The 27,119-nt window shown below is 47.6% G+C and overlaps 2 protein-coding genes and 2 long non-coding RNA genes across 14 annotated transcripts in view; 2 read left to right on the forward strand and 2 right to left on the reverse strand.

Moving 5' to 3' along the window:
- Window positions 1–993: 993 nt before the first annotated feature.
- LOC122883717 (immunoglobulin superfamily member 21-like) lies at window positions 994–20,119 on the reverse strand. Of its 6 annotated transcripts, none has more exons than XM_044212797.1 (10): window positions 19,801–20,119; window positions 14,652–14,764; window positions 13,161–13,282; window positions 12,825–12,943; window positions 11,695–11,810; window positions 10,105–10,618; window positions 8,149–8,249; window positions 5,743–5,935; window positions 5,622–5,660; window positions 994–2,821 (listed from the first exon to the last, which is right to left on the reverse strand). In XM_044212797.1, the coding sequence occupies exons 1-10, from the start codon at window positions 19,862–19,864 to the stop codon at window positions 2,739–2,741; spliced, it is 1,464 nt and encodes a 487-aa protein (XP_044068732.1). In that variant the 5' UTR covers window positions 19,865–20,119; the 3' UTR covers window positions 994–2,738. The 6 variants fall into 6 exon arrangements, with proteins under 6 accessions (XP_044068732.1, XP_044068731.1, XP_044068735.1 ...); XM_044212796.1 differs by having other exon boundaries at window positions 14,640–14,764; XM_044212800.1 differs by lacking the exon at window positions 19,801–20,119 and adding an exon at window positions 14,907–16,719 and having other exon boundaries at window positions 14,640–14,764.
- LOC122883719 lies at window positions 5,943–9,263 on the forward strand. The gene is made up of 3 exons (XR_006379701.1): window positions 5,943–7,837; window positions 7,929–8,021; window positions 8,109–9,263. It is a non-coding gene; the product is annotated as an uncharacterized LOC122883719 (long non-coding RNA).
- LOC122883718 lies at window positions 18,371–24,818 on the forward strand. Of its 2 annotated transcripts, XR_006379699.1 has the most exons (3): window positions 18,371–19,227; window positions 23,609–23,712; window positions 23,850–24,818. It is a non-coding gene; the product is annotated as an uncharacterized LOC122883718 (long non-coding RNA). The 2 variants fall into 2 exon arrangements; XR_006379700.1 differs by lacking the exon at window positions 18,371–19,227 and having other exon boundaries at window positions 23,407–23,712.
- Window positions 24,647–27,119, reverse strand: part of LOC122883716 (rho guanine nucleotide exchange factor 10-like protein) — a 31,305-nt gene continuing 28,832 nt past the window's right edge. For all 5 annotated transcript variants that reach the window (XM_044212793.1, XM_044212790.1, XM_044212792.1 and 2 more), the window contains one exon: window positions 24,647–27,114. In XM_044212793.1, coding sequence (XP_044068728.1) covers window positions 26,519–27,114 — 596 coding nt within the window. In that variant the 3' untranslated portion in view covers window positions 24,647–26,518. The remainder of the gene's footprint in view (window positions 27,115–27,119) is intronic.

Here is a 27,119-nt window from a genome sequence, read left to right on the forward strand (position 1 = left end):
TATCCGCTTCCTACTGAACTCGTAGCTTGTGTCAATGTGAAACTGAAATGAAGATCTTTGTACTCTGAAACCCTCTCGATACTTTCCATTCATAGTGGTAATAAACAAACTATCGTCCACAATATCTCTGGCTCTAGAGAATAACATGTATTTAGTCTTGCTTGCATTCAGGACTCATTTCAAATTAAAAAGTGCATCTTGCAATTTGTCAAAGACTTGTTGTAGTATCTCAGTGGCTGAGTGTGCAGAACTGTATCATCATTAGCAATACAGTTTGTTACGGATGTAATACTGTTTATATAAAGTGTGAACAAGACAGGACCCAACACTGCACCCTGTGGAACCCCCCTTTGGCAGGTAGTGCTGAAACCATTTACAGGACTTATAATCAAAACCAGTATCACGCAGACTCTGTAGGAGCGTAGCGTGGTCAACAGTGTCAGATGCTTCTGATAAATCAACAGAGGGCAGCACAATGTTTCCCTTCGTCAACAGCAGATACAATATAATGTTTAACCAAAGTAATAGCAGTGACAGTACCGTGTTGGGCTCTGAAACCAGGTCGGAGTGGACCGCACACCGAATTTCTTGAGAGGAAAGATGAGCTGATGATTAACTAATGACTCCAGGACTTTAGCGAGACAGGGCAGTTTGGAAACTGGCCGAAAGTTCTGAAGATCACTTTTATCACCACCCTCATGCAGTGGGACTACTGCAGGTTTCCAGACCTGAGGTTAAAGAGATTTGTAATTTGTTCAGCAATATTTGGGGCGCAGAGTTTTAAAAAGTAAGGGTGCAGTTTATCTTCCCAGCTGCTTTCCTGCAGTCGATATCTTGAAGTGCCTCCTTAACGACAGAGGAGGTGAAGGCCTGGAGGGTGCAGCAGATCCTGAGTACACCACATCAAACGGATATCCAGCAGCAGCGAAATGTGTGTTGAAAGCATGTCTTATTTATTTGGCAGTCATTAAACGCAACATGAGAGCTAATAGATATTGAGGATTTGTTTTATTTTTATTTACTTCTTTCCAACATTTTGACGGGTTTGTAAAAGAATCAGAGATTAATTCTGTGATAATTTGCTTCGGCCTTTCTCAGGGAGGATGTGCATTTATTTCGGAGTTGCCTAAAAGTCAGCCAATGGGCTGCTTCGCCAGTCCGCCGCGCTAGAGCCCGGGCTTTGTCCCTTGCCTTGAACACTGCTGCTTCTGTGGAGGACCAGGGGCTTGATCTCTCTTTAACCCTGAGCTTTTTAAAAGGTGCATGTTTATCAGTGATAGCAAGTAATGAATTTGTGAAATATTCCAATGCCAGAGGTTTGACGTATATTACCGTCAGCAAGGTTGTCAGGACATTAAACGTCATCACGCCGAACACGGAAACTCATCTAGTGCAGTACTATGAGTCTAGTACTCATTTCCCCAGCCGTGACCGCTAGCTGTCAGTGATAATAGATACGTGACTTTTTCCAATAATTTTGCAATCAACCTGCAATAATCGCTCCATGATAACGCAAGATCGCGCTGATCGACTGGTGGGGCAGCCTTCGTCTAGCGCCACCATCAGGTCGACATGTTAACGTGTCCGACACTTTGGTTTCTGACCTGCAGAGCTGCTGACGCTCCCATCAGCCTCAGCTGCGCTCTGTGCTTTGGGTTAATTAGCAAACATGCTAACACGCGGGACTAAATTAAGATGGTGAACATCAGCATATTAGCATTTTCACATGTTAGCATGCTGATGTTAGCATTTAGCTCATAGCACTGCTGTGCCTGAGTACAGCAAGAGAGTCCAACTGCCGACCTCTCACCTGTGGTGACCTCCAGCTCTGCCAGCCAATGGGAAGAGGGTACGGTCCCGACGCGTGAGTGTGAGAGAACATTAGATTACTACTTTTACAATGAATTCATTTTGGCTCAGAATGAGACGCTAACAGGATCTTCAGCTGTGAGTGAAATAAAAACACACAAAGAGTGAAATGTTCAGGTGTTACTGTGCAGACGTGAGGCCCCAGCCGGGCCCTTGGCCCCTTGACTCTCAGTTCAGTTCGGAAACAAATGTTTTACTAAGAATTATACACTCGAACAAACAGGTGAAGATGAAGGAGAGCTCCATCATTTAAACAAGGAAACACTGCCGGTAACGTCAACAACAGAGGGTGAAAGAAGCATTTTCAGGAATAATAGTTTGTGATGTGGTCTGCGGAGACCCTGTGGGAGGGGAGCAAAGACGGGACCCAAAGAAACCAGCTCAGTCAGCCTGGAGCTACAGGTGAGCAGCTTTAAGGTGTTGATTTCGGAGAAGTCACCAGATCCCACAGAATAACGGCCCCTTTTTGTAACTTTGCTTCTTGCAGTGTCCCATAAGGAGATGAAGTCTTATCTGGCCGGGTGTCTGCGGGCGAGCTGGCTGTGCAGACCGGCCTATCGGGACTACCATTCTCCAGTGCCGTTATTCCCTGGGATCTGGTGTGGACCCTGCAGACAGGTGAGCCTCAGTATGATGCAGTTAGAGCCTCTAACGTACTCATAATCAGTCCGAGCAGAGGAACCCCTCAGCAGCTCACAGAGTGACGGCGTGCTGTAGCATCTGGACCTGATGCTGCATCAGTATCTGTCCTGCTGCACCTTTAGTGTTGCGGCTGGGTGGAGGTTTAGCTACTGCCGGGGGGTCATTAAAGAGCAGGTGCCTCAGGTAGACGTGGGTGGTGGTGTGTGGAGGAGCAGCAGAGCCTCGGGTCACGTCAGCTCGCAGGTGAAGCTCAGCAGCAGCAACATGGAGGTTAATGTGAGGCAGCGCTGACTGACCGCTGCGTCGATGGCTGCACACAAACAAGACGGTTCATTCAGTCTTTACACATTACAGCTTAATTACACCTTAATTACACCTTAATTACACATTACACCATGACTGTGACATATTGACAGTAACTGTTTCAACTTCACATAACTTTTTAATTAAAGGATAAATCTATATTCTTTATTTGTATCATCAACAAATCTCATGTACGGAGCTGAAAATACAACAAATGCACTGTTTATACATATCATGAGTGACGTTTGATAAAAACTACTGTTTGAGGAAATCACTGAGACTTTGTATTTGTGAGGTGTTTGCATCGTTTGATCTGTAAACTTTGGGACTTTGCACCACTGATGTACATTATCAGCTTAGGCAGGCGGCATTATTACTTAAAGGTTCCCCTGGGAGGCGCTATGGAGCGACGTCTTCATGAGCGGCTCCCCGTTTTGTTTGTATGCTGCACGAACACGATTCGCATTCTGCTGGTGGTGTCACGCTGTTCCACTGATCTACAGTTTGTCGGCAGTAAATATTTATAAATATGATAATGCGCCTGACGTGGATGTAAATAACGCTGGATTAAAGCAATTTTAATGAATTAATGAATTACATTTTTTTAGAAACACTGAATGAAAACAGAAACTTTGTTTACAGAAACTGTTAATCTTGAGGCTGAGCTTTAACGCCTTTATTATTCTACGTAGGGTTCGTGGTCAACGTTAAGTCAGTCTTTTCCAAGAAGGCCGTACACCTGGTGGCCCAATCTGCAAAGGGTTTGTACAGCTTGGGGGAGGGCCATAGTTCAAATGCAGCCAATCAAAGTGGGAATCCAGTGACCAATAGGACGGCCCAGTAGACTTTCACTAAGGTGTAATGGGAATGTCTCACACACACACAGAAATGGTGCCTATTACTAAAATAGTTTCTGGTGGGAAAAAGTCTGCAAAGATCCCAAAGTCTGGCATCTCCTGCTGTTTCCTGTCCGGATTTGACTCATACACTGACAGCGAATCTGTAAGCGCAACTAGTTAAATCACCATGGTAACAGTCAAAAAGAGAAAAGGCTCTCCTTTAACCTCCATCCCAACTGAGACACTGCCATGGTAACTGACTTCATTGGATTCATGTGAAACGGCTCTGACGCTGACTGCAGAGTAATGTGTTCCTGCTGTATTAGAGAGAAGCACCATCCTTTCCACTGCAGCAGCCGTCAGCCGTCAGCCGTCAGCCATCAGCCTCGCTGCTGAGCAGACTGCAGGCCGTCAGAAGGAAAACAGCTGCTGAACTGAATCTACTGTTCGACTTCTATCTTGAGCTGCATGGCAACACGGTTCGAAGCTCTCTGATTGGATGTTTCCGTAAGTTGCTATGGACACAGTTTTTTACCTTTGACTTTGACTTGACTTTTCTTCAAGGAAGCATATTTTTTCCAACTTATTGTTTGTACTAATGGTTCAACCAGGAGAGATTCATGTCCAAAGTCTCTCGACTGATGTGAGTTGCAACAGTCTGGTTTTAGGTCTGAGCATAGCCTCCACCTAGCAGCTGATACTGGCCTTTGCTCCATGTTTGTCTTGCTTAAACTCACAGCAGCATTCAACACTATCAATCATAACATCACCTTCCTCAGCCCCCCCTCAAGGCTCGATCCTGGGTCCTATTGTTTTGTCTGTTTACATGCTTCCTCTTGGTCACATAATTAGTAGACATAATAAATCTTGTTATTTTTATGCAGATGATACACAGTTATATCTTCTGCTCTTCATTTTGATGCTGATTAACAAACCAAGCTCACAACCCCACTTACTACATACTACAGGCGAACGCAGTATGCAGCATGTACTTCTGCATACTGCTTTTCATAGTAACATTTTATTCAAATTGAATCTTGTGTAAGAACAATTCCCAACTGTGACTCGACTGCAGCCGATCTGTTACGAACGCATCGCTACATTTGTCCTACTAATGTTACTCATAACAACGCCATTAAAGTTAAGCCTGCTAAGCTAACGTTTGATATTACGAAGACAACAACATTGACCTCAGCGAGTTGTCAATAAGAAAACAACACGACATACAAACGTAAATCTAACGTTGAGTTATATTTTTTGTTTTTAGGGACAGAGCCGTTATATTCCTGTTTGTGCACCACTGACGCTGGGTGACCGGTTGTTGAGACTGTCTGGTTAAATAAAGATTACATTTTTGAAAAAAAAAAAACCCTTGTTGTGAGCGTTGCACCAGCACTTTGCATGGTGGGACACAGTACTTGAGGTAGACTGGTCTGATGCATACTGGAGATTTTTTCCGAATCAGTACGACATCCGGGTATTTTTGATATACTGTAGATTTTGCTTTTGGTTGCATGCTACATGCTACATGCTACATTCTGGCCAAATCAGTACGTACTGCTGGTATCGTAGGTGGTTTCGAATACAGCCTGTGTTTATTTTTACAGCAGCAGCTAGCTGGTTGATTCAGAATTACACTGTTGTTGCTTTAGCTAATAGGTGCTAACTGGCTAAATCTGGTTAGCAGTTGCTGAGCATGTGATTGGCTGAAATGAAACTTGACATGAAATAAAAGTGTTATTGGGAAAAATGCTACCATAAAATATAAACAGACTTTCAGCCATTTTGAAATAAAGGTTTAATTAAAGTTAAAGTTTATAAAAATGAAGAATGATGACATTTTATAGTAATTAGTTGAGTTTTAACAATTTCTTAAATTATTTCACAAATTGTTGTTTCATGTATATATTTTTACACAGTTTATTCATATGATTATTTATTTCATAATTATTTATTCAATATACTTACCAATAAAATGTTCCTTTTCTTTCTTCAGTCTTGGGTTGTCTGTAAAGACACACAAAATAAAAGACATTTACTGTGAGCGCAGCGAACAAGTGATGCACAGACGGCAGACTGACAGACTGACCAAACACGATGAGGCGGGTGTGTGTGTCCGTGGAGCCCAGAGGATTCTGGGCCGTGCAGCGGAACATGGACCCGTTGAGTTCAGCAGGAACTCTCTCCAGGATGAGTTCCCGACCATTGTGCTCCTCGCTGCCGTCCAGCAGACGCCCTCCGACCCTGGTCCAGGTGTAAATGGGCTCAGGGAAGACCTCGCTCTGTGGTCACACACACACACACACACACACACACACTGAACTAGAACAACAATCAATCTGCTGAGGAACAAGTGAGACAAGTTCTGATTTCATATCAGAAGCTTTTATAATGAAATCTTGCGTATTGTGGCACAGCCGTCTTACTTTGACTGATGAGATGTGTCATGTGTCTGAGTGTGAGATTTAACCTAACAAAGAGAATAATCAAGTGTTGCAATTGGTGACTTTTACTAAACATCACCCACATATCCAAGAAATGGACCTTGTAGTACAGAATGATGATTTTTATGCTTTTATGAGAGCATAAATGATGAACTGCAGCCTGAGGCTCTCAGACAGGGGCCTGTGGGCCTGGGGCTCTCAGACAGGGGCCTGTGGGCCTGAGGCTCTCAGACAGGGGCCTGTGGGCCTGGGGCTCTCAGACAGGGGCCTGTGGCCCTGAGGCTCTCAGACAGGGGCCTGTGGGCCTGAGGCTCTCAGACAGGGGCCTGTGGGCCTGGGGCTCTCAGACAGGGGCCTGTGGCCCTGAGGCTCTCAGACAGGGGCCTGTGGGCCTGGGGCTCTCAGACAGGGGCCTGTGGGCCTGGGGCTCTCAGACAGGGGCCTGTGGGCCTGGGGCTCTCAGACAGGGGCCTGTGGGCCTGAGGCTCTCAGACAGGGGCCTGTGGGCCTGAGGCTCTCAGACAGGGGCCTGTGGGCCTGGGGCTCAGGGGGACCAGCGCTCTGCAAACTGACTCTCAAACTACCAGGCAGATGGTGTCGGGAATCGAAAATGCGGGAGATACTTTATTGTAGAAGTCTGACTTTAAGACATTTGTGATTATTGTGCAGCTCTTTGGCCACAGGCAGCTTCTGTTGGGAAATACAGGTCAGAATAGTTCATTGAGCCATTTTTCTTTAAAAGCTGGAAGTCGGAATGGGAGGAGGAATGAAAGTAAAGTTGGTTTGAACTAACTCCAGCTCATCAGCTCCTCTGTTCTGCCGTTCACGAGGGAAACTGACTCCTACGTCAGTGAAGCTTCATCCTGCACTGCCTGATCAACTAACTGTTGATCTTGTTCAGACGTTATTAGTGATCAGCCACACCGACTCTGATAAGCTAACAACATATATATTATATCAAACTTCAAACTATCTACATGTATTTCGAGCTGCTTTAGCTGCTAGCTGTTCCTGGAACCGTGAGAACAGACAATCCCCTGGATTACCTCAATACTGAGGAAAAGTACTGAATTGAATTACTGTCGGGCAAAATCTGTAGTTGCTGTATGTGGAGCGTCTTTTCATAGATTAGATTGTATTTCTGTACGTTTGTTTCTTGAGCGGCTGAGACACTGATATCTCAGGTTAACCTCGTGAATATACAGGAATCTAATGTGCACTGATATCATGCACACAGTCCAGCAGGTCGGTGACGAGGTTTGTCACCAAAAATCTGCCTAATGTTTATGAACCGGGATCTTTCCAGGAAAGACCTGGAACCAGTGACAGGAAGAGCCTATCATCAGGAATATTCCAGGATTTCGGAAACAGATGTATTTGTTATGCAGGGAAATCATTTGCATCTAAATGTGTTGATAAACAGCATCATTATCATAACAGTGTTGATCCATCTAAAGTGTCCTTGGGTAAACCCCCCCGCCCCTCCAGGAGCTCTGCTGCAGGCTGCTGCCCCACTCCGCTCTCTTCACAAGGCAACAACACGTCTGTTTACACTGTGCAAACTGTGAATAACATCACATCTGCTCAGCTCTCAAGGTTAATGGAAAAACTCCGGAGAAGTGACGAGTGAGCCTCATGACGTGTTGAGTTTAGCACTCTGTGTTCCAGACAGACGTCCATCCAAACACACGTGTAGTAACATACAGTTCAGATGGGACCGAATGTCTCGTGCTTGATAATGTAAATACGACTGCACTCACACGTTGTAATATAACAGCACGTCACAAAGCCTTTTGTTTGAGAGCTTTAACATTGTCCATGCTTCCAACAGCTCCACTGTGTCACATGACAAACTCAAAGTGGACAGACAGGAACTGAAACCAATTGCTGCCTGGAAGGAAGGAACTCAATTCAAAAACTTGTGGTACGCTTTGAAAACTGGCCTTTTTTATTCTGTCCACGTCTTTGACGCTGTCCCCCACCCGCTGGTGACATTGTTTGCATTTCACAGAGCTTCCCCTGTTCAAAGAGGCACTTTGTTGGACACTCACTGCAGAAGGTCCCAGCTGGAAGCCCTGGACAGTGATCCGCACCGTGTCTCCCACCTTGGCCTTACCGGGACTCATGGACAGCTTGGGTCCTCTGGGAGCAGCTGATAGAAAAGTAAAATACCACGTTGGACTGTTGTACAGTAAGACAACACTCAGCTCTCAGATGTCTGAATGATAAAGTCATAATAGTACATTGGTTACCTAACTGTGGCTGCCCACATTTCCAGGATGTACTCACTTTCTGTTTATTGTTCTCAGTTCACTTTGAATGAATGAAAGCAGTGACTTGCGCCAGTTCATTCTTCGTAGCCCTGAATTCGTCCTCCAACAAATGTGATTGTGTGACGTTTGAATCTGAACAGCTCTCATTATACATCTCATTAGCTCTTAACTGTGTCAGGACTCCTGGGGTGCGTCTGACTTGAATTGATGCTGCGTTGAAAAAGGGAACTGACTGACCCTAAACCCCGCCCCTTTCCTTCACTGGTCCAATCACAAGAACTCAGACAACCTTTCTGGAGAAGTACGTCCCCAAATTAATGCCAGGAGGTTGAGTCTTATTCAGTATATTGCTTTGGTAAATCTACAGTTGTACAGATGTGTAACTTTAGAGTTTAGAGAACATTGTGCATCTTTTGGGCTGCAGGAGTGCAAAGCACGCTAACAGGTGCTTCGGTATCCTGCAGTATGTTGTAGGCTACATTTATCTAATGACTTGTGAAATTTTACTCACCCTGATAATTATGTTGTACTTGTGTTGTACTTTTACAGTAAATACAAAAAAACTGCCAACATGTAATTATGTTGTACAATGACAGTAGCAGAAATTAAGTGATGATTAAAGTATTTAAATCAATATGCAAAACAATTATTAACACTAACTAATGAACAATGAGTCTCTCACCGTGTGGGCAGATTTTCCAGGGACCTCTACAATCGGCAAGGTGAGGGTCACATGACTGTCCGGTGTAGCCGAGCAAGCACTACTGCCACCGAGCTAATATGGGGAGTTTATCTATGTTCCCAGGGTCCTAAGTTCCCTAACCCCCTAACCCTAGAACTGGGGAACATAGGACCCTTTGTCATGTTCCCATTATGTGCCACATCAATCTGGGAAACAACTAGCATATTCTGCCGGTCTTGCGTCAAAGTCCCCTTCTTAGTTAGGTCTTAGTTTATGGTTATGGTTAGGCATCGCAGAGATAACTGGTTGGGGCTGCGGATCATTAAATGTTTTCAAAATCTGATTAAGTTATGTTTGCATGAATATTCATGAAGGATATCATGTTATATTACATGTTATATTGATAAACAAGCGATGCCCCTTTTTCCCTTTGCTGAAGAGAACTGAACTGATTATCGTCTTAGAGTACAAGCTAGTAGATAAGAAAGCAAGGCTACCGAAAAGTGGGCTACTGACACCTTTGGAAGTTTCCATCTGTCACATCACAGCAGTCCCTCGAGGGTCTCTCGTACCGTCTGATACTAGAACAAGAACAAACCTAGCGGCCCTCGAGGCTCGCAAGCAGTATCGTATCCTATGCAACTTGAGTTTATTGGGAGCAAAGGGTGCATGAGGGCTTGTACGGCAACAGCAAGGCATGATGGGAAAATGTGTCATTCACCACCGTTACAGTAAGCTACACTTTTTCACAATACTGGAGTGAGTTTGTACGAGCGTTTAAGGTCTTAATGCTTCCATCTCAGTAGCTGGCAGTTAGCTTGGTGATATATTAAGCCAAGTCAGCAGGAGGTGAGAGGTTTTGTCAGGTAGTAAGTAGTAAGCACCAGGTCTGCACTCAGACACATGAACACATTTGAAGTAAAAGGATTTGGTTCTCTTCTGTATTCATATAAAACCTGACCTTACAACCAGATGATCTGAGTCACTGGATTCAGAGAGGACTCTGTGTCCTGCATGTTAGCCCAGCCAGAGTGTGTTGGTGCGTGACTCACTCAGTGTGACCTCGGCCTGCATGGGCATGGACAGAGCTGGGTGGTTGACCTCACAGCTGAACAGGGCCTCGTTGTCCAGCTGGGGGTTGAGGCTCCAGGTCAGCATGGCTCTCACCTCCATGGTGCCATCACCTGCCGCCTGCTGCTGGTGCTGGAAGTAGTAGAGCGGGTCGCTGCTCTGGACCCACCGGGGAAACTCGCGGCTCACCACCGTCTCGGGGATCACCTCGGTGGTTGGCTCGGGGTCCGACTCGGACACTTGCTCTTGGCCCTGTTCGGGGCCGTCTTGGCCCAGCCGAGCCAGCTTCCCGTCTTGTTCCAGCAGGGACAGGGACTTCTGGAGTTTGGTGTCGTCGAGGTCTCGACTGGTGAGAACCTGGGAGCTCCAGAGCCCCGCCTGGCTCCTGGCCCCGCTTTTTTTTTTACCTGGGCCCTTGCTTTGGTCTCCCTCTGAGGGGGAAGACTGGGCACTTGGCACCACATCAATAAGCTCACCATCCCGCTTGAAGTACACCTGAGAGGCAGGGACAAAGGCAGGTGAGCGCAACAGGAACAGCGGAAGTATTTCAAATCAAAACCCCTGCCGAAGGGGCAGGACAAGCATTTCCTGAGTCAAATACTTTGTCACAATAATAGCTGGTTAAAGGAGATGCTAAGACGTCAACGATGGTGTTCAACAGGAACGTGTGGTTGTAACACATGGTGGGTATCAGTGTCGCTGTTCCTCATTTCTCATGTTGGAAAACATCAGTTATGATCAGAGCCAGTGTTCCCACCAACCATGTATGTAAAACATGATTATATTTTATGCTTAACATTTTTATTACATTGTAAGTAGATTTTACATTATGTGTTTCTACACAACCTCTGGCCCACTTCAAGGTCATCTAAAACAAATTATATATATATATATATACTTAATCTCTAATACTACAGCTGTAGTCGTGCCGTACATGCTGCTGTATTTATAGATATGTGTGCATCAGTGGGAAGCTTACAGCTGGATGCTGCTGTGTTTATCTTGTTTATTGCTCAGAGTACGTGGTCATGTGACCCGGGAGATTTGTGTCTGCCATCATCACTACAATAACCCAGTGTGAGGCAGAGGTGACCTTGGTTAAACAAAGAGAGCTGTTGAACAGCACGTCCAGTTCAGTAGATAAACACAGAAATTGGAAAATCGAAAATTAAATAAAGTGGTGTTCTATCACGGTTATGATTTCATGTAGTATTGCTCCTCTTCATCTTGCTGATGTGTTTGTCTCATTCAGGACATGTGAAGCCACTCTTCACTGGACTTTTACTGTTTCACATATGCAGCTGTCCTCTAATCCCCTGAGATCAATCCCCAATACATTTTCTAAAGAGGTCATTGCTTTAAACATTTCAAATCCAGCGGTGCTCCCGATTTCATTCTACAGTGAAAGTACCGGCATCCTCTTTTACTGCATCAGGATTTGTTTGCCAGGATCATAAACGGACGGAAGGTTCACGAAGCTTTCCTTCATAGCACACAAAGCACTGACGCAAATTCGATTATGGAGACTGAGTCCTTGAAGAGAGATAAAGATTAAAAAGGCTCCATCTCACCATGGGAGCTGGCTTTGCTCCTGTAACAATGCAAACCAGAGTGAAGTTCTGGGCCTCGTAGCGGCTGAAAGGAGCCGGGCTGTTGGCTGCTACCACAGAGATAGACTTGGGAGGTACTGCAGAGAAAATACAAAGAAGACTGAGCCACTCAAACATGGACATGCTTTCCAGTCATTGAAAGAAAATATATATACAATACAAGTTATGAGGTCTGTGAAAATCTGGGTTAAGTGATGAGTCAGTGTGCTGGTGATGAAGCTGAGCAAGTGTGAACATTTCAAATCAATCTTTTCATTTTGGGATATACGCTGATTCTCTTTCTTTCTGAGAGTCAGATGTTCAGATGGATCTCAGTCTGTGTGTTCAGTACAGAGCTGGAGTCAGGACGTGGTTAGCCTAGCTTAGCATAAAGACTGGAAGCAGGGGGCAAACAGCTAGCCTGGCTCTGTCCAAAGTTCAAAAATGCACCTACCAGCACCTCTGAAGCTCAGGGAGTTACATGTTGTTTAACTTGTTGAAGTGTAAAAACAACAGTTTGTGGTTTTAAGGGGAGTCACGTGCTGGAACTATTTTGTTTATCCATCCACCCAGCACTTCTTCTCCAGCTACAGCGCAGGTTATCAGATACAGTCAGTCAGCACGGGTTTTGGATTTGGTCCAAACCTGACAACCAAACTGTGACGACAAGAAGCTGCACGCGGTCACTGCACCCAGCTGCTGTTCACCAAGAAATACTTCCAGCATGTAACCACAAACTTTCATTTCTACATTTCTGTTCATATGTTAAACCATCACGAGACACCGTGTTGATCAGTGAGCTTCAGAGGTGTTGCTAGGTGTGTTTTTAGCCATGCTAGTGTTGTTAACAGCTGCATGGATTGCCATGAAATTTGGTTCAGACATTCATGGTCTTTAGAGGATCGATCCTGTGTACTTTGGTGATCCTCTGACTTTTCCTCTAGCACCACTGGCAGGCTTAAATGGTTGGCTTTAGTATATGAATGGATTGCCATGAAATCTGTTAGATATATCCACGGTGCCCACAGGACCAATCCTAACGAGCCTGGTGATCCTCTGAAGTTACCGTCTTTATTCAAATTCATGAGACAACCCCAGAAATGAATACTTACCAATGACAGAGAGGATGATGCTGCCGGAGGCTAGAATCACTTTGTCTCTGGAGCTCCTGTCATAGATCCCCACATGGCACTCGTAGAGACCGTCGTCCTCCATCTGGACCTCAGGAAGCCTGTTCATTCACACAGTAACAAAGATTACAGGACGTTTTTTCAACTATATCTTTCATTTATCTCCGGTTCTTGAGATTAAGGATCCCACTACCAATACACCTCCACCGTCAAACGAAAGAATGCTACAGGTGTGAACGTCCCCCCAAACGTCTCTGTGTTTCAAAGGATACGAGTTATTAGAAGAACAACTTGTCCAGTGGTAGGAGCCCGTCTTACCGCACAGTTGACTGGTAGACCAGGTCCTCCCATCTGCGGTTGTCCTCCATGTGGGAGTAGCTGGTGTTGAACATGGCATCATAGGTGAAAATCTTCTGCTTGGCACTGCCTCCTTCAATCACCTGAGAGGAGAAAGAACATTGTTGTATTCATTATCCAAGCTGGCGGCGTGGCCCTCTGGGCTGGGACCGTCGGTCAGTCTGTCAGTCCTCCACTGTTGTAATAACTTTGTTGACCCTCTGGCTTTTTATCTCGCGGCGTCATCTGGTCAAAACTTCACTTTGTCCAACACTTCGGTTTATGAATAAAAACCTAAAGCACGCTCTACAAAGGTTTTCTCTCTTTGTGGTTTGCTTCTGCTCGTGTCAGAGGCGTGTCCCCGGCCCGGCCCGCCACGCCTTTAGACTTTACACTGCGATGCAAATACAGCTTTTAAAATTCATGAACTAAAAGTGAAGTAAGTGACTGTTGTTGCAGCCGGAGACGATTCTTTTGTAACGGGGGTCTACGGGGAAAACGCTTCATGTTACTGCAGTCCAGCAGCGAGGCCGACTCAGCCAGCTCACTTTCTACAGTTTAGTGATAGTTATGGCTGCAACTAGCGATTAACATGCAGATTATTGATTTGATTAATTAAGAAATCTTTTGATCTATGAAAATGTCAGAAAAGTGAAAAGTAGATTTAGACCAAGTAGACGTCTTCAGATAACCTGTTTTGAAGAAACTGTCTGTCAACAGTAATAGTTTACTCACTAATTAGTTTTTTTAATAAAAACAAACTTATAATTCCCGGCTTTTTGAGGCCCCTCCCCATGTTGGGGCCCCCGAGCTCTTTACCCCTCACTATGACCCCCCTACTCTTCACACTCACTTGGTTTATATACGGTTTGGTTTTGGGCTGAGACATGTGGACATACTTCAGGTTAAAGTCAACGTTTTCTTTGCGATCCTTTAGACTTATTTGAGATAATGAACAGTTTCGCATGATGCTGCAGATGTCATCCAGTTCTGGTCCTGGAGACTTCATAAATATCTTCTTTTTAGTAATTTGTGCACACTAATCATTAAATTTGGTGCAAATTATTCATTGAGAGCAGAAATGGTTAATCATGCTCACAAATGAATTGTTTTCCTTCATGACAGCTCCGCAGATTATCAACATAGTTGGTGAACATGCTGAACACTTCCTGCTAAACATCATTGTGTTAGCATCGTCATTAGCATGCACGTTAGCATGCTTATCCTGTGAGTGCAGCCTCACCGCTGGCGTGACGTTACCCATCGAGGAGAACACATGCAGATGTTGCTGTGCTGGAAATCTAAATCTACAGAACATCTAACACACGGGGCCGGTGGTTCTTCAGAACAGGAGAAGGAGAAACCCACTGAGCTGTACGACTAAACATGAACATTTTCACTGAGGCAGACGATGACATACACATGCAGACAGAAGCTGGCAAACAGCTGCATGAAGTTCACCTGTGTGCTCACCCGAAACCACACAATCTCCCGGAGGTTTCCGTCTGTTTGGAAGTTGCACTTGAGTGTGACTGTGTCTCCAATGACAGCGGGAGGAAGAGGCTCGATGGAAACGGTTAAATAACCTGCCAAAGAGAGAAGAATGGAGAGGAAATGACATTCAGCTTTATTCCTGCACACACTGACGTCTTTTGCAGGAGGTCAACAGAAAATGAACACTTTGCAATATGTAAAGTGTTGCAGCAGCACCTCTCTCACCCCTCTCACCCTGCAGAAGCTGAACCAAACGCAGCGAGTCATTGTCACGGGTTGTTCTGAGTTCATGGAGCTAGATTTGGGCTCTGCTCTGGAGCAGACACTAAATCCAAGTTCGAATCCAAAAATAGAGGATCACAAACTGAAGTGAAAAACTACGTGTGTGTTTGGACTCGCTGGAGGTTGATTTGGGCCTCTGGCTGGCCGGTGCCAGCAGTCACCTGCAGCCAACATGAAGGTGGAAGAAACGACAATATCAGCAACATTTCTTCCAGTGTTGTCTGTCCCACTGCCAGCTCCATCACTTCTTTACCGTAGTGTAACACACAGTGTAGTCCTGCTGCTGCCTGTTCACTGTTAGTCCAGTTAGTGAAATACAGCGGAAACACAAGGAAGAACCTGGAACCAGGCTCAGGTCATGTGACAGGATGTTAAACTGATGAAGGGCTCAGCACAGTCTCATCATGAAGGACTGCTGCATTTTCACGCTGACTGTGTAACACAGAGACGCAGCTCAAGGCGAGAGGAAAGCATAACGCGTGAAGCTGTGGACAGTGAGGAGGACAAACGTTACAAAGAGAGCCGCTGCACGACGAGGGAGCATCCAGAAGGCTGAACAGGACGCGTCTGCTGAAAGACTGATCCAGCGGGGGGGCGCTCGTTACTAAGCCAAACTTTGCTCTTTTAAACTGAATTTTGGTGAAATGTGTATAAAAAACGATTCTCGAGACATTTAGAATATTTCCATTTGATGGAGTAGTGCAGCCATAAAACTTTGAATATTTAATTCAGTGTAAAGTCATATAGCTCCAAGGAAGAGCTGCAACATCATACCGAATATAAATGATCCAGTCAGGGGGGAATAAAAAGACTCTGACAACCGTAAAGATACTTAGGAGCAAACAAAAAGGGAGAAACTGGGCTTTACAAGTTCACTCCGATGTGTTCTTTTATCTGCGTAGTCGTACAATAATGACACAATCAAAACTTTCAGCAAATAAAAGCGTAGCTTGCTGTGTTTACAGCAGCAGTGCAGTTTTTGGTACAGTGCTCCAGATTTCTTTCCTGACACTTGAATATTTAATATGGACTCGATCCCTCAGAGAGGATTCAGTTTAGCAGGAACGTACAGCTGCTGCTGCGGTGCTTTAGGACACTGTTAGATTCTGCTTCATACGCTAATCCCCGGGGGCCGCCGTCTTTACAGCGGGCTGAGAGTTATGTGTTGCTGTGCTGCGGCCGGTGGGATTATTAATGCAAGAGTCTTCAGCGGCACATGACGTAATAAACACACGCCGCGTTCGTTACGTGAAGAACGCCACTGCACGTGTTCGTACAGGTACATGTGATCTGGGAACAAACATTTCACACGTGGGCCCGTGCTTTTTGGACGTGTTGCACTTTCATATAGACGCGTTTGACTTTATGTGTTTTTGTGATAAATGCACATTTGATTGGCACATTGTTAGATTCTGTATGTTCACATTGTGAAAACACAACTTAAACTGTAATATCGCACGTTATATCAAATGGGTTTCAAATGTGATAAATGGGATTTTCAGATTCCTCCCTTATGAAATGTTAGTCTTTGCATACAGAATCGATGAATTCACATAAAGGCATCAGTGTCTTTTGGACATTTCACAGTCGCAGTGTCGTTTTCAGATATTTCACATGTGAAAACATCCGTTTCATATGTCGGCAAATGAAACATTATTTCACATAAAGACTTCTAATATTTCACATGTGAAAAGATGAATTTCACATGTGCTTTCATGTGTGAAGGACTGAAACAAAGCCTGATGTAGTCTCGGTGTGTGTGTGTGTGTGTGTGTGTGTGTGTGTGTGTGTGTGTGTGTGTGTGTAGGCGGCGGCGGCCCCCTGACTGGGACCAAAGGCACCTTGCAGTGCAGCCGCCTGGCGGTGCCTGGCGGTGCCTGGCGGTGCCTGGCGGTGCCTGGCGGTGCCTGGCGGTGCCTGGAGGAGCAGCGGTGCCCTCTGCCATCACAGTCCGCCTCACCTCCACTACACCCGCCGGCACTGCGTGACGTCAGCCTGCCTACAGATTATTTTTCCCATGTTTTTCCTCTTAATCCTCCCTCCAGCTTTTCATCCAAAGAGCCAGCCATTCGCCAAGCTGCGGTCTCTCCACACACAAACAATGTGGCAGAGAGATTAACGCGTATCAGAATAACGCTGAAATGAAAAACAAAAAAAACAGAACTTGCACATGATAACTGATCCATAATGTCCTCTGTAAACACCAATCATTTAACTGAGGGAAATCATATTTTGGAATGAGATTAGGGTTAGTGAAATGAGATATCGAGGAGTGATATCACCGCTCAGCTGTGTTGGGATGCGGACTGTGGCTGCTTTTGCCCTACTTCAACGTGACAAACATAGAAAGGACAATTCAGCAGCTTAGCCTGTGCAGAGGGCCGTGCGCTGTACAGCGCCTGATATTCCTTGATATTCGTGTGTTGTCCTTGCTGGAGGAGATAAAGCTGGCTGATCCAGCCAAGGCGCCCCTCTTTGTAAAATCTTCCCAGTATAGAAGGCAGAGCGTCTGTCCTGCTGTCAGATGAAAGACTCCGAGCACTCAAACACATCAGCAGCAAGTTGAAAGACTCCGAGAAGTGTTGGACTGCCGCTGCGCTGTGCGTTAGGAACGCAGGACGGCAGGAGAAACAAAAGCTGCTTCGAATGGAAACACAGGAGGTTCGCCTCGTGTCAATACTCTGATCACAGAGCTCGCTCCCACATTCAGGGCAACCACATCTGTCCTCTGGCCAACAAGATGCCAAACTTCAGGCCAAAGCCAGAACTCACATGTGACGTCCTTTCATCCTCCCAACATAAGAACGAAAAAAGAAACGTCGCTGAGCGGACACACGGTGCAGCTGACATGTTAGTATTAGATAAGAGTTTCTATCGTTCCACGTTTCGTTTGTGATGAACACAGCCGACGAGGACTGGACGGACAGAAATGCACATTACTAATAAGATCAGGTCAAAAGAAAAGTTTAACGCAGCTCAGAACAAAGCCCTTTGATTCAGAAGGCGTGGGGATGTTAGAGGATCATTATGGATTTGAAAGGGTGGAGAAGAATAATAAATCATCCCCAACTGAAAATGAACTGGAGCAAATAATGTGGCTCAGTGTGGATTAATCAGAGTGTTTTAGAATTAGAATTAAACTTCAGTCGCAGTGAAATAAAGTCAAAAGCTCGGCCTGTAGTGACGACGGCAAAGATGTATTCAGAATGTATATTTTTCATCGTCAAACTAAACTTTTTGGCTTCTGTTTGCAGTTTTTCTTCTTATTGTGGTTGCAGAAGTCTGGCCCGGCTGAGGACGCCCCCCCTGGATCCCGACCCTGAGCTCCACATCGAGGCTCTGCGGTTCAGGGGGAAGAAGATTCATTCGTAATCCAAAATCTAGACAGAGGCTCCCAAGACAGGAAATCTGTGAGTTCTGCTGCAGGATTAGCATGCGTGCAGTTTGAGGTTTGAACCGCCGCGAGCGTTTAATCATTATAAAGTACAGATTACCTTGTGCAATATGGGTCAGAGTCAGACAACGGGCTTTTATCCCCGAGAGCAACAGTCTGCAAACAGCGTTAGGTAACTTATCAGCCCTCTGCCGCGCTCAGGCCGCGACTCAGTGCACTTTGACTGTCACCAGCAGAGAGACTGTGGGACCTGGACTCTCAGCCGGTCTGCAGTCTGCAGGTTTTCTCACGGTGTCTGTCTGTCCTACAGTGTTTAAGGTCAGGCAGCCGTGGTGGTCCTGGGTTAGTTTTGTGTAAGCTGAAAGACTCATTAGGGTTAGAGAGTTCTGGATCATGATTACGGCGAACGTTCGGAGCAGCTTCTTCATGGTCCATGAGCTAAAGTTAGTCAAAAACCCTAATCACACAGTGAACCTGCAGCTGTTGTGGCCCCTGGAGGTCTGGGCCCCTGGAGCAGTTACAGTAATCCAGCCTCAGTCTCGAATATGAAGATCTACACGCAGAGACTTAAAACTTTCATGTGCGCTATCATCCCAGTGAGCATCACGTCTGCGTTTACTGCGTCACACTTGTCATCCGCACAACGCTAACACGCAGTAACCATGGCAACGGTACAGCCAGACGTGACGGTCACTGTGACGAAACGCTCGTGTCAAGTCTCTGCGAGTTCACTTCGACCTGAGCGGAAACCAGAAGAAACCTCCAGCCACGTGCAGGTCTCCATCAGCTGTTCACTGACTGGTCAGGTGATGACAACTGAGCAAACTCCATTTGCTGATGAAGACCATCAGATGCGCTCGAAAGACCTGCAGAAAGCTAGTAAGTGGAACTTGAGTTCAAATTAACATCTTTTTTTTCCCTTTTTGTCAAACTACTTTTCCAGAAGTCAAAAATGATCATTTGTATTAAATATAATATGCAAAAACACACACGCACACACGCGCGCACACACACGCACGCACACGCACACCATAGGAATAATGAAAGCGAGGAGCTGCTCTCAGCCAGGCGGGGTCGCGTCCATCGCCCTGCGGGTCCAGATGCAAACATTATTTCTTTGCTCACACCAGAGAAAGAGTCTTCCAGTCCAGGAACAAACGCTTCAAACACAAGTCAACTTGTTTAAGAGTCTTGAACCATAAGGGAGGAATAAACACTGCAATGGATGGAAATCTAATGTGATTTTTGGAAATAGTAGAGATATTCTTCGTGCACCGACAGGCTGTCTGCTGTGACCGCTGTTGGAATGATAAATAAAAAGCGATCATCTGCAAACATCAACTCTATCAAACTAACAAAGAATGTGAAAGCCAGCGCGCCACGGTCTGCCCGAAAGCGCTCCGTGCAGCCGGACTCCGGACTTCGTGCAGCCGGACGTGGAGGAGCACTTACCGGCTGTGAGGCGGAGGCAGTGAGCGGAGAGGAGCAGGCAGCAGAGCGCGAGGGGACGGGTCATCCTGCCGGGTGGTGCCGCTCAGAGAGCGATGCTCCATCTGTCGTCAGAGCGGAGGACCACGGCAGCGTCTCACCGCCCATCCTTCACACTGAGGCTGCCTCCCTCTGCTGCTGGGGTGCACTCCGAGGATTACAGCAGCTCCACCTCTCTGCCTCTGTGCCTCCACCTCTGTGCCTCTGTCTCTCCACCTCTCTGTCTCTGTCTCTCCACCTCTCTGTCTCTGTCCCTCCACCTCTCTGTCTGTCTGTTCCTCCACCTCTGTGCCTCTGCCTCTGTTCCTCCACCTCTCTGCCTCTGTCCCTCCACCTCTCTGTCTCTGTCCCTCCACCTCTCTGTCTCTGTCCCTCCACCTCTCTGTCTCTGTCCCTCCACCTCTCTGTCTGTCTGTTCCTCCACCTCTGTGCCTCTGTCTCTGTCCCTCCACCTCTCTGTCTCTGTTCCTCCACCTCTCTGTCTCTCCACCTCTCTCTGTCTCTGTCTCTCCTCCTCTCTCTCCACCTCTCTGTCTCTCCACCTCTCTGTCTCTCCATCTCTCTCTCCACCTCTCTGTCTCTCTCTCTCCTCCTCTCTCTGTCTCTCTCTCTCCACCTCTCTGTCTCTGTTTCTCCACCTCTCTCTGTCTCTGTTTCTCCACCTCTCTCCATCTCTCTCTCCACCTCTCTCTGTCTCTCTCTCTCCTCCTCTCTCTCCACCTCTCTGTCTCTCTCTCTCCACCTCTCTCTGTCTCTGTTTCTCCACCTCTCTCCATCTCTCTCTCCACCTCTCTGTCTCTGTCTCTCCACCTCTCTGTCTCTGTCTCTCCTCCTCTCTCTCCACCTCTCTGTCTCTGTTTCTCCACCTCTCTCCGTCTCTCTCTCTCCACCTCTCTGTCTCTGTCTCTCCACCTCTCTGTCTCTGTCTCTCCTCCTCTCTCTCCACCTCTCTGTCTCTGTTTCTCCACCTCTCTGTCTGTCTGTTCCTCCACCTCTGTGCCTCTGCCTCTGTTCCTCCACCTCTCTGCCTCTGTCTCTCCACCTCTCTCTGTCTCTGTCTCTCCTCCTCTCTCTCCACCTCTCTGTCTCTGTCTCTCCACCTCTCTGTCTCTGTCTCTCCTCCTCTCTCTCCACCTCTCTCTGTCTCTGTTCCTCCACTCTCTCTCTCCTCTGTCTCTCCACCTCTCTCTGTCTCTGTCTCCTCCTCCTCACCTCTCTGTCTCTCCACCTCTCTCTGTCTCTCCACCTCTCTGTCTCTCCACCTCTCTCTGTCTCTGTCTCTCCTCCTCTCTCTCCACCTCTCTGTCTCTGTTCCTCCACCTCTCTGTCTGTCTCTCCACCTCTCTGTCTGTCTGTTCCTCCATCTCTCTGTCTCTCCACCTCTCTGCCTCTGTCTCTCCTCCTCTCTCTCCACCTCTCTGTCTCTCCACCTCTCTGTCTCCTCTCCACCTCTCTCTGTCTCTCCACCTCTCTGTCTCTCCACCTCTCTCTGTCTCTGTCTCTCCTCCTCTCTCTCTCCACCTCTCTGTCTCTGTTTCTCCACCTCTCTGTCTGTCTGTTCCTCCACCTCTGTGCCTCTGCCTCTGTTCCTCCACCTCTCTGCCTCTGTCTCTCCACCTCTCTGTCTCTGTCCCTCCACCTCTCTGTCTCTGTCTCTCCACCTCTCTGTCTCTGTCCCTCCACCTCTCTGTCTGTCTGTTCCTCCACCTCTGTGCCTCTGTCTCTGTCCCTCCACCTCTCTGTCTCTGTTCCTCCACCTCTCTGTCTCTGTTCCTCCACCTCTCTGTCTCTCCACCTCTCTCTGTCTCTGTCTCTCCTCCTCTCTCTCCACCTCTCTGTCTCTCCACCTCTCTGTCTCTGTCTCTCCATCTCTCTCTCCACCTCTGTCTCTCCACCTCTCTGTCTCTCCACCTCTCTGTCTCTCCATCTCTCTCTCCACCTCTCTGTCTCTCTCTCTCCTCCTCTCTCTGTCTCTCTCTCTCCACCTCTCTGTCTCTGTTTCTCCACCTCTCTCTGTCTCTGTTTCTCCACCTCTCTCCATCTCTCTCTCTCCACCTCTCTGTCTCTGTCTCTCCACCTCTCTCTGTCTCTCTCTCTCCTCCTCTCTCTCCACCTCTCTCTGTCTCTCCACCTCTCTCTGTCTCTGTCTCTCCTCCTCTCTCTCCACCTCTCTCTGTCTCTCCACCTCTCTCTGTCTCTGTCTCTCCTCCTCTCTCTCCACCTCTCTGTCTCTGTTTCTCCACCTCTCTCTGTCTCTGTTCCTCCACCTCTCTCTCCACCTCTCTGTCTCTCCACCTCTCTCTGTCTCTCCACCTCTCTGTCTCTCCACCTCTCTGTCTCTGTCTCTCCTCCTCTCTCTCCACCTCTCTGTCTCTGTTTCTCCACCTCTCTGTCTCTGTTCCTCCACCTCTCTCTCCACCTCTCTGCCTCTGTCTCTCCACCTCTCTGTCTCTGTCTCTCCACCTCTCTCTCCACCTCTCTGCCTCTGTCTCTCCACCTCTCTGTCTCTGTCTCTCCATCTCTCTCTCCACCTCTCTGCCTCTGTTCCTCCACCTCTCTGTTTCTGTTTCTCCACCTCTCTCTCCACCTCTCTCTGTCTCTCCACCTCTCTCTGTCTCTCCTCCTCTCTCTCCACCTCTCTGTCTCTGTCTCTCCTCCTCTCTCTCCACCTCTCTCTGTCTCTGCTCCTCTCTCTCCACCTCTCTGTCTCTGTTTCTCCACCTCTCTGTCTCTGTTTCTCCACCTCTCTGTCTCTCCACCTCTCTCTGTCTCTCCTCCTCTCTCTCCACCTCTCTCTGTCTCTCCTCCTCTCTCTCCACCTCTCTGTCTCTGTCTCTCCTCCTCTCTCTCCACCTCTCTCTGTCTCTCCTCCTCTCTCTCCACCTCTCTGTCTCTGTTTCTCCACCTCTCTGTCTCTGTTCCTCCACCTCTCTCTCCACCTCTCTGCCTCTGTCTCTCCACCTCTCTGTCTCTGTCTCTCCACCTCTCTCTCCACCTCTCTGCCTCTGTCTCTCCACCTCTCTGTCTCTCCATCTCTCTCTCCACCTCTCTGCCTCTGTTCCTCCACCTCTCTGTTTCTGTTTCTCCACCTCTCTCTCCACCTCTCTCTGTCTCTCCACCTCTCTCTGTCTCTCCTCCTCTCTCTCCACCTCTCTGTCTCTGTCTCTCCTCCTCTCTCTCCACCTCTCTCTGTCTCTGCTCCTCTCTCTCCACCTCTCTGTCTCTGTTTCTCCACCTCTCTGTCTCTGTTTCTCCACCTCTCTGTCTCTCCACCTCTCTCTGTCTCTCCTCCTCTCTCTCCACCTCTCTGTCTCTGTCTCTCCTCCTCTCTCTCCACCTCTCTCTGTCTCTGTCTCTCCACCTCTCTGTCTCTCCACCTCTCTGTCTCTGTCTCTCCTCCTCTCTCTCCACCTCTCTGTCTCTGTTTCTCCACCTCTCTGTCTCTGTTCCTCCACCTCTCTCTCCACCTCTCTGTCTCTGTTCCTCCACCTCTCTGTCTCTCCACCTCTCTCTGTCTCTGTCTCTGCTCCTCTCTCTCCACCTCTGTCTCTGTCTCTCCACCTCTCTGTCTCTCCACCTCTCTCTGTCTCTGTCTCTCCACCTCTCTCTGTCTCTGTTCCTCCACCTCTCTGTCTTCCACAGTGAAACAGCGTTGGATGAAACAAACTGATGATGTGTGGAGTTCAGACTCCCTGCTGTTTGTTTTGATTATTCGGTCAGAACTGTGTTATAGATGTCATATAAGATAACCGTTGTGTTTCTACCGGGACAGCGCCCCCTGCGTTCTGACTGTCCTGTGACCAGAGCTGCGTGGACGGGAACCCCAAACACTTTGTTACATCGCTTCCATCATCCTGAAGCTCCGCTCAGAGAAAGGTGCAGCGCTTCTCCGAGGAGGTTCAAATACATCTCCCAGCATTTCCAAAGCTCTCATTTACACATTTACCTTGTTATTTATTTAAGTGAGGTAGGAACTTCTAAATCGTGGTTTATTGGTGTTATCTCCTGTGAAGCGCTGAGCTCCAGGCTTCAGCTACAGGTGGAGACTGAGATGGAGTCCCGTGCTGAAAGGCCGGCAGAGGACCAGGAGCGGATCCGCAGGCTGGGGGCTGAGCAGGAGACCGAAGCCCTGCAGCTTTAGGCCTCCGAGGAGGATCACTGATGCACCTGGAGGTGGGCCTGCGCTGCATGCCGCGTTCAGCCGGGTCCGGTCCAGCTGTGCAGGGTCGATCGGCACCACGACGAGGACACGAGAGAGGAGCGATGCCTGCAGGTGTGTTGACTCAGCAGGGACGATATCAAATGAGAAAAGTGGATCTACAGGAGAATAAATATTTGAAAGCGCTGCAGACTGCCCGAGAGCCGAACTGCATTACACTCCTTCAGTTATCCTTCGAATTCACCTGCCGCCTGAATTCTGTGTTTCTTGAGACAAATAAAGACAACTGATGCAGAAAAATGTACCATAATGCAGGAAATTAAGTGTTTGATGCTCAAAATTTGCCCCCCCCCAAACGAACGCTACGCCCTTGAGTGTCACTGAAGACACTGTGGCAGACAGAAATGGCTGCTGCAACGGACGATTCTGCAAAACCCAGGAATCCAGTGGCAGCGTTTCTAAGCGCTCTTCCTTTCCTGTGCAGCTTCGGTCGGGCCGATCGCGGTTCCAGGTTTTTAAAAAGCCAACATGTTGAGTATAGTTCTGTATTTTCCTGTTTGTACCGTAATGTTTTAAATACTCCACTACTGGATACTGTGAGATGCAAAACATCACAAACGACACAAAAAGTGATGCAGTCGGTTCCAGAAATGGAAAAACATCTGTAATTTTATTGTATTTAAAAGTGCCGGTGTAAAATGTACCACTAAACTCTGAGACCGGCTGCGTCCAACATGGCTGCAACGTTTCTGCCATGCAGGTGAAGCAACGCAGGTGAAAATGAAGAATCGACCTGACTCTGGCAACTTCTTCACAGTAATATTACCACTCCTGTAGTTTCACAACCTGTCCAGTAGAGGCACCGAGCACAGCAGGAGGACAAAGAGCTGTGGACGTACCGTGGACATACAACATGTAGTAATACAATCTGTAAACAAACTGTAAAATAACTCTTTTAAGAGTGTAAAGTATCAAATACATGCTGACAAAAACAAGTAAAATATTAAAATTACAATATTACATCATTTGATAACAAAATAAATACATTTTGTAATACAGACATGTTGTGTTTGTGTCTCAGTTCGGGCTGAAAGGACTCTGCAGAGGAGGACTCGCGAGTCCAGCCGGGTTCGGTGCTTTCGGTCAGATTTCTACGACGGAGCAGAAAGGAAAGTCATAATGTTACAAATATTTGAAATAAATTGTGTTTTTATGACTAAAATCAGAACTTAGCAGAACTCCATTTTAAGAAAAACTGCAATATTATGACTTTCTCTTAAAATTACAACTTTATTCTGACAACCTTCGGCGTTGTCCTCAGAATATTCGGATTGGTTCACATTGATCCTAAAATGGGACACGCGGCAGCGTCTCTGCACGTATTATCGCTGTCTACACGTCCGTTTCTGCACAGGGTTATGTAAAGAGTCAAGGTGCGCACATCAATAATGTAATGTCTGTTAATCACTGTAACAGATTTAAACATGGACACTGAAGTTCTACAACAACTGAGTTCACGTAGACGTTTTAAATAACTGCCATGAATCTGAAACCGAAATGTTCAAAGTGCTGTTGTTAGGACTCACAGACCCCAGGTCAGTGCTGCAGCAGCTGTTTTAAAGAGAAAGCAGCAGAGCAGGATGTTGAGCCGCGAGGAGGAACACATCACACCCTCACAGGAAGCAAAAGACTCAGTTAGCCTAGCTTAGCATAAGGACTGGAAGCAGGGGGAACAGCTAGCCTTGCTAATACACTTTCTGACACCTCTACAGCTCTCTGACTAACATCTTGTATCTGTTTGTTTAATCCGGACGCACACTGAAATGTAAAAACCGTTTGTGGCTTTAGGGGCGTTGTGGGCCGGAGCTACAGGGTTTCTTGACAAACGGCAGTTTAATCATCCGCCAGCACTTCTGCGCAGCGTGTCTGCGATGGTGCTGGAAACCTCACCGAGGCTGCACGCAGTCACTGCGCCGGCTGTTGTTCGTCAAGAAATAGTTCCAGCATGTAGCTGACCCCAGCGCTGCACTGAACCAGGGCTCCCACAGCTTAAGGCAAGGTAGATTTAAGACTTTTCAAGGATCCGTGGGAGCCCTGAGAATGATTCTCATCGTGCTCAGAAAAAGGAGAATAATCCTGCGTCCCAGAAGGTTGCCGTGTTCCTTTAAATGACACAAACTACGAGCCTGTTTGTGAATTCCCGCCAGGTGTCGTGGTCCGAATAAGTAACGGTTGAACACGCAGCCCCGAGAGGATGTGAGGAGCTGATACAGATTCATGCCGTGGTGTTTGATCACATGTGGACAAAGAGCTGAACAATGTTGGTCTCCATGATGTCCAACATTACTGGTGTAATGCTACCTGTGGCGTTAGCGTGCTGACATCACCTGTCCACCTGAAGAGGAAACCGGAGGAACACGAAGCCGCCAGAGGCTCCTTTGACTTCAGAGTCCAGCTGACATGTTCGGGGGTGAGCTGGTGTTGGCGTCCACAGACTGGGACCACAGGTGACATGCTCGTCCGTCACTGGCTGAGAGTCAGAGGGAGCTGCCACACCAGCAGAGTGTTTTCAGTGGCGTCTGAGCCGGTCTCCGCTGAGGCCGTCGGGCCGATCCTGCGGTGGCCTCTGCCCCCGGAGAAGATGGCCGTTGAGGTGACCTTGCTGCGCCTGGCCTCCCCCTCCTTCCCCCAGTCCACGGGCCGCCCCCTCACCCACACATCGGGGTCCTCGCTCACTTCATAGATGGAGCCGTCCTCTGGGCTGTGCTCCAGGGAGTCTGGGGGGGCCCTCGGGTTTCCCTGTTCGAGCTGCGCTGTCAGCAGCTTCCCGGGCAGCTGGCAGGTGGAGTGGAGGCGGTACTGCAGCAGGAGACGCTTGGGCTTCTCCTCCCTCAGTGGAGGAGCGCCGGAGTCCTGGGGGTAGCTGCTCTGCTCCAACCTCTGCCCTCCTTCATCTCCTCCCACATCACCTTTACCTCCCCCTCCTCCTCCGTTAACACCGCCCTCGCCGCCGTTGAGGATGGAGTCCCGTCTGAGCAAGTCGGAGGCCAGCGTGCTGGAGGTCGACACCAGGAAGTCCACCGGACCACAGTGAGCGTTCAGAGACGTCATCCCTTTACCTGGG

Source organism: Siniperca chuatsi, linkage group LG10 (assembly GCF_020085105.1).
Source record: "Siniperca chuatsi isolate FFG_IHB_CAS linkage group LG10, ASM2008510v1, whole genome shotgun sequence".
Classification (NCBI taxonomy): Eukaryota; Metazoa; Chordata; class Actinopteri; order Centrarchiformes; family Sinipercidae; genus Siniperca; species Siniperca chuatsi.

Coding starts and splice junctions, on each gene's coding strand:
- LOC122883717 (XM_044212796.1), bottom strand. CDS start 19,864: ATGACCCGTCCCCTCGCGCTCTGCTGCCTGCTCCTCTCCGCTCACTGC. Junction 5,661..5,742: donor CACCCGCCTCATCGTGTTTG/GTCAGTCTGTCA, acceptor GTGTCTTTACAG/ACAACCCAAGACTGAAGAAA. Junction 2,822..5,621: donor AGAAAAGGAACATTTTATTG/GTAAGTATATTG, acceptor GTTTGTGTGCAG/CCATCGACGCAGCGGTCAGT.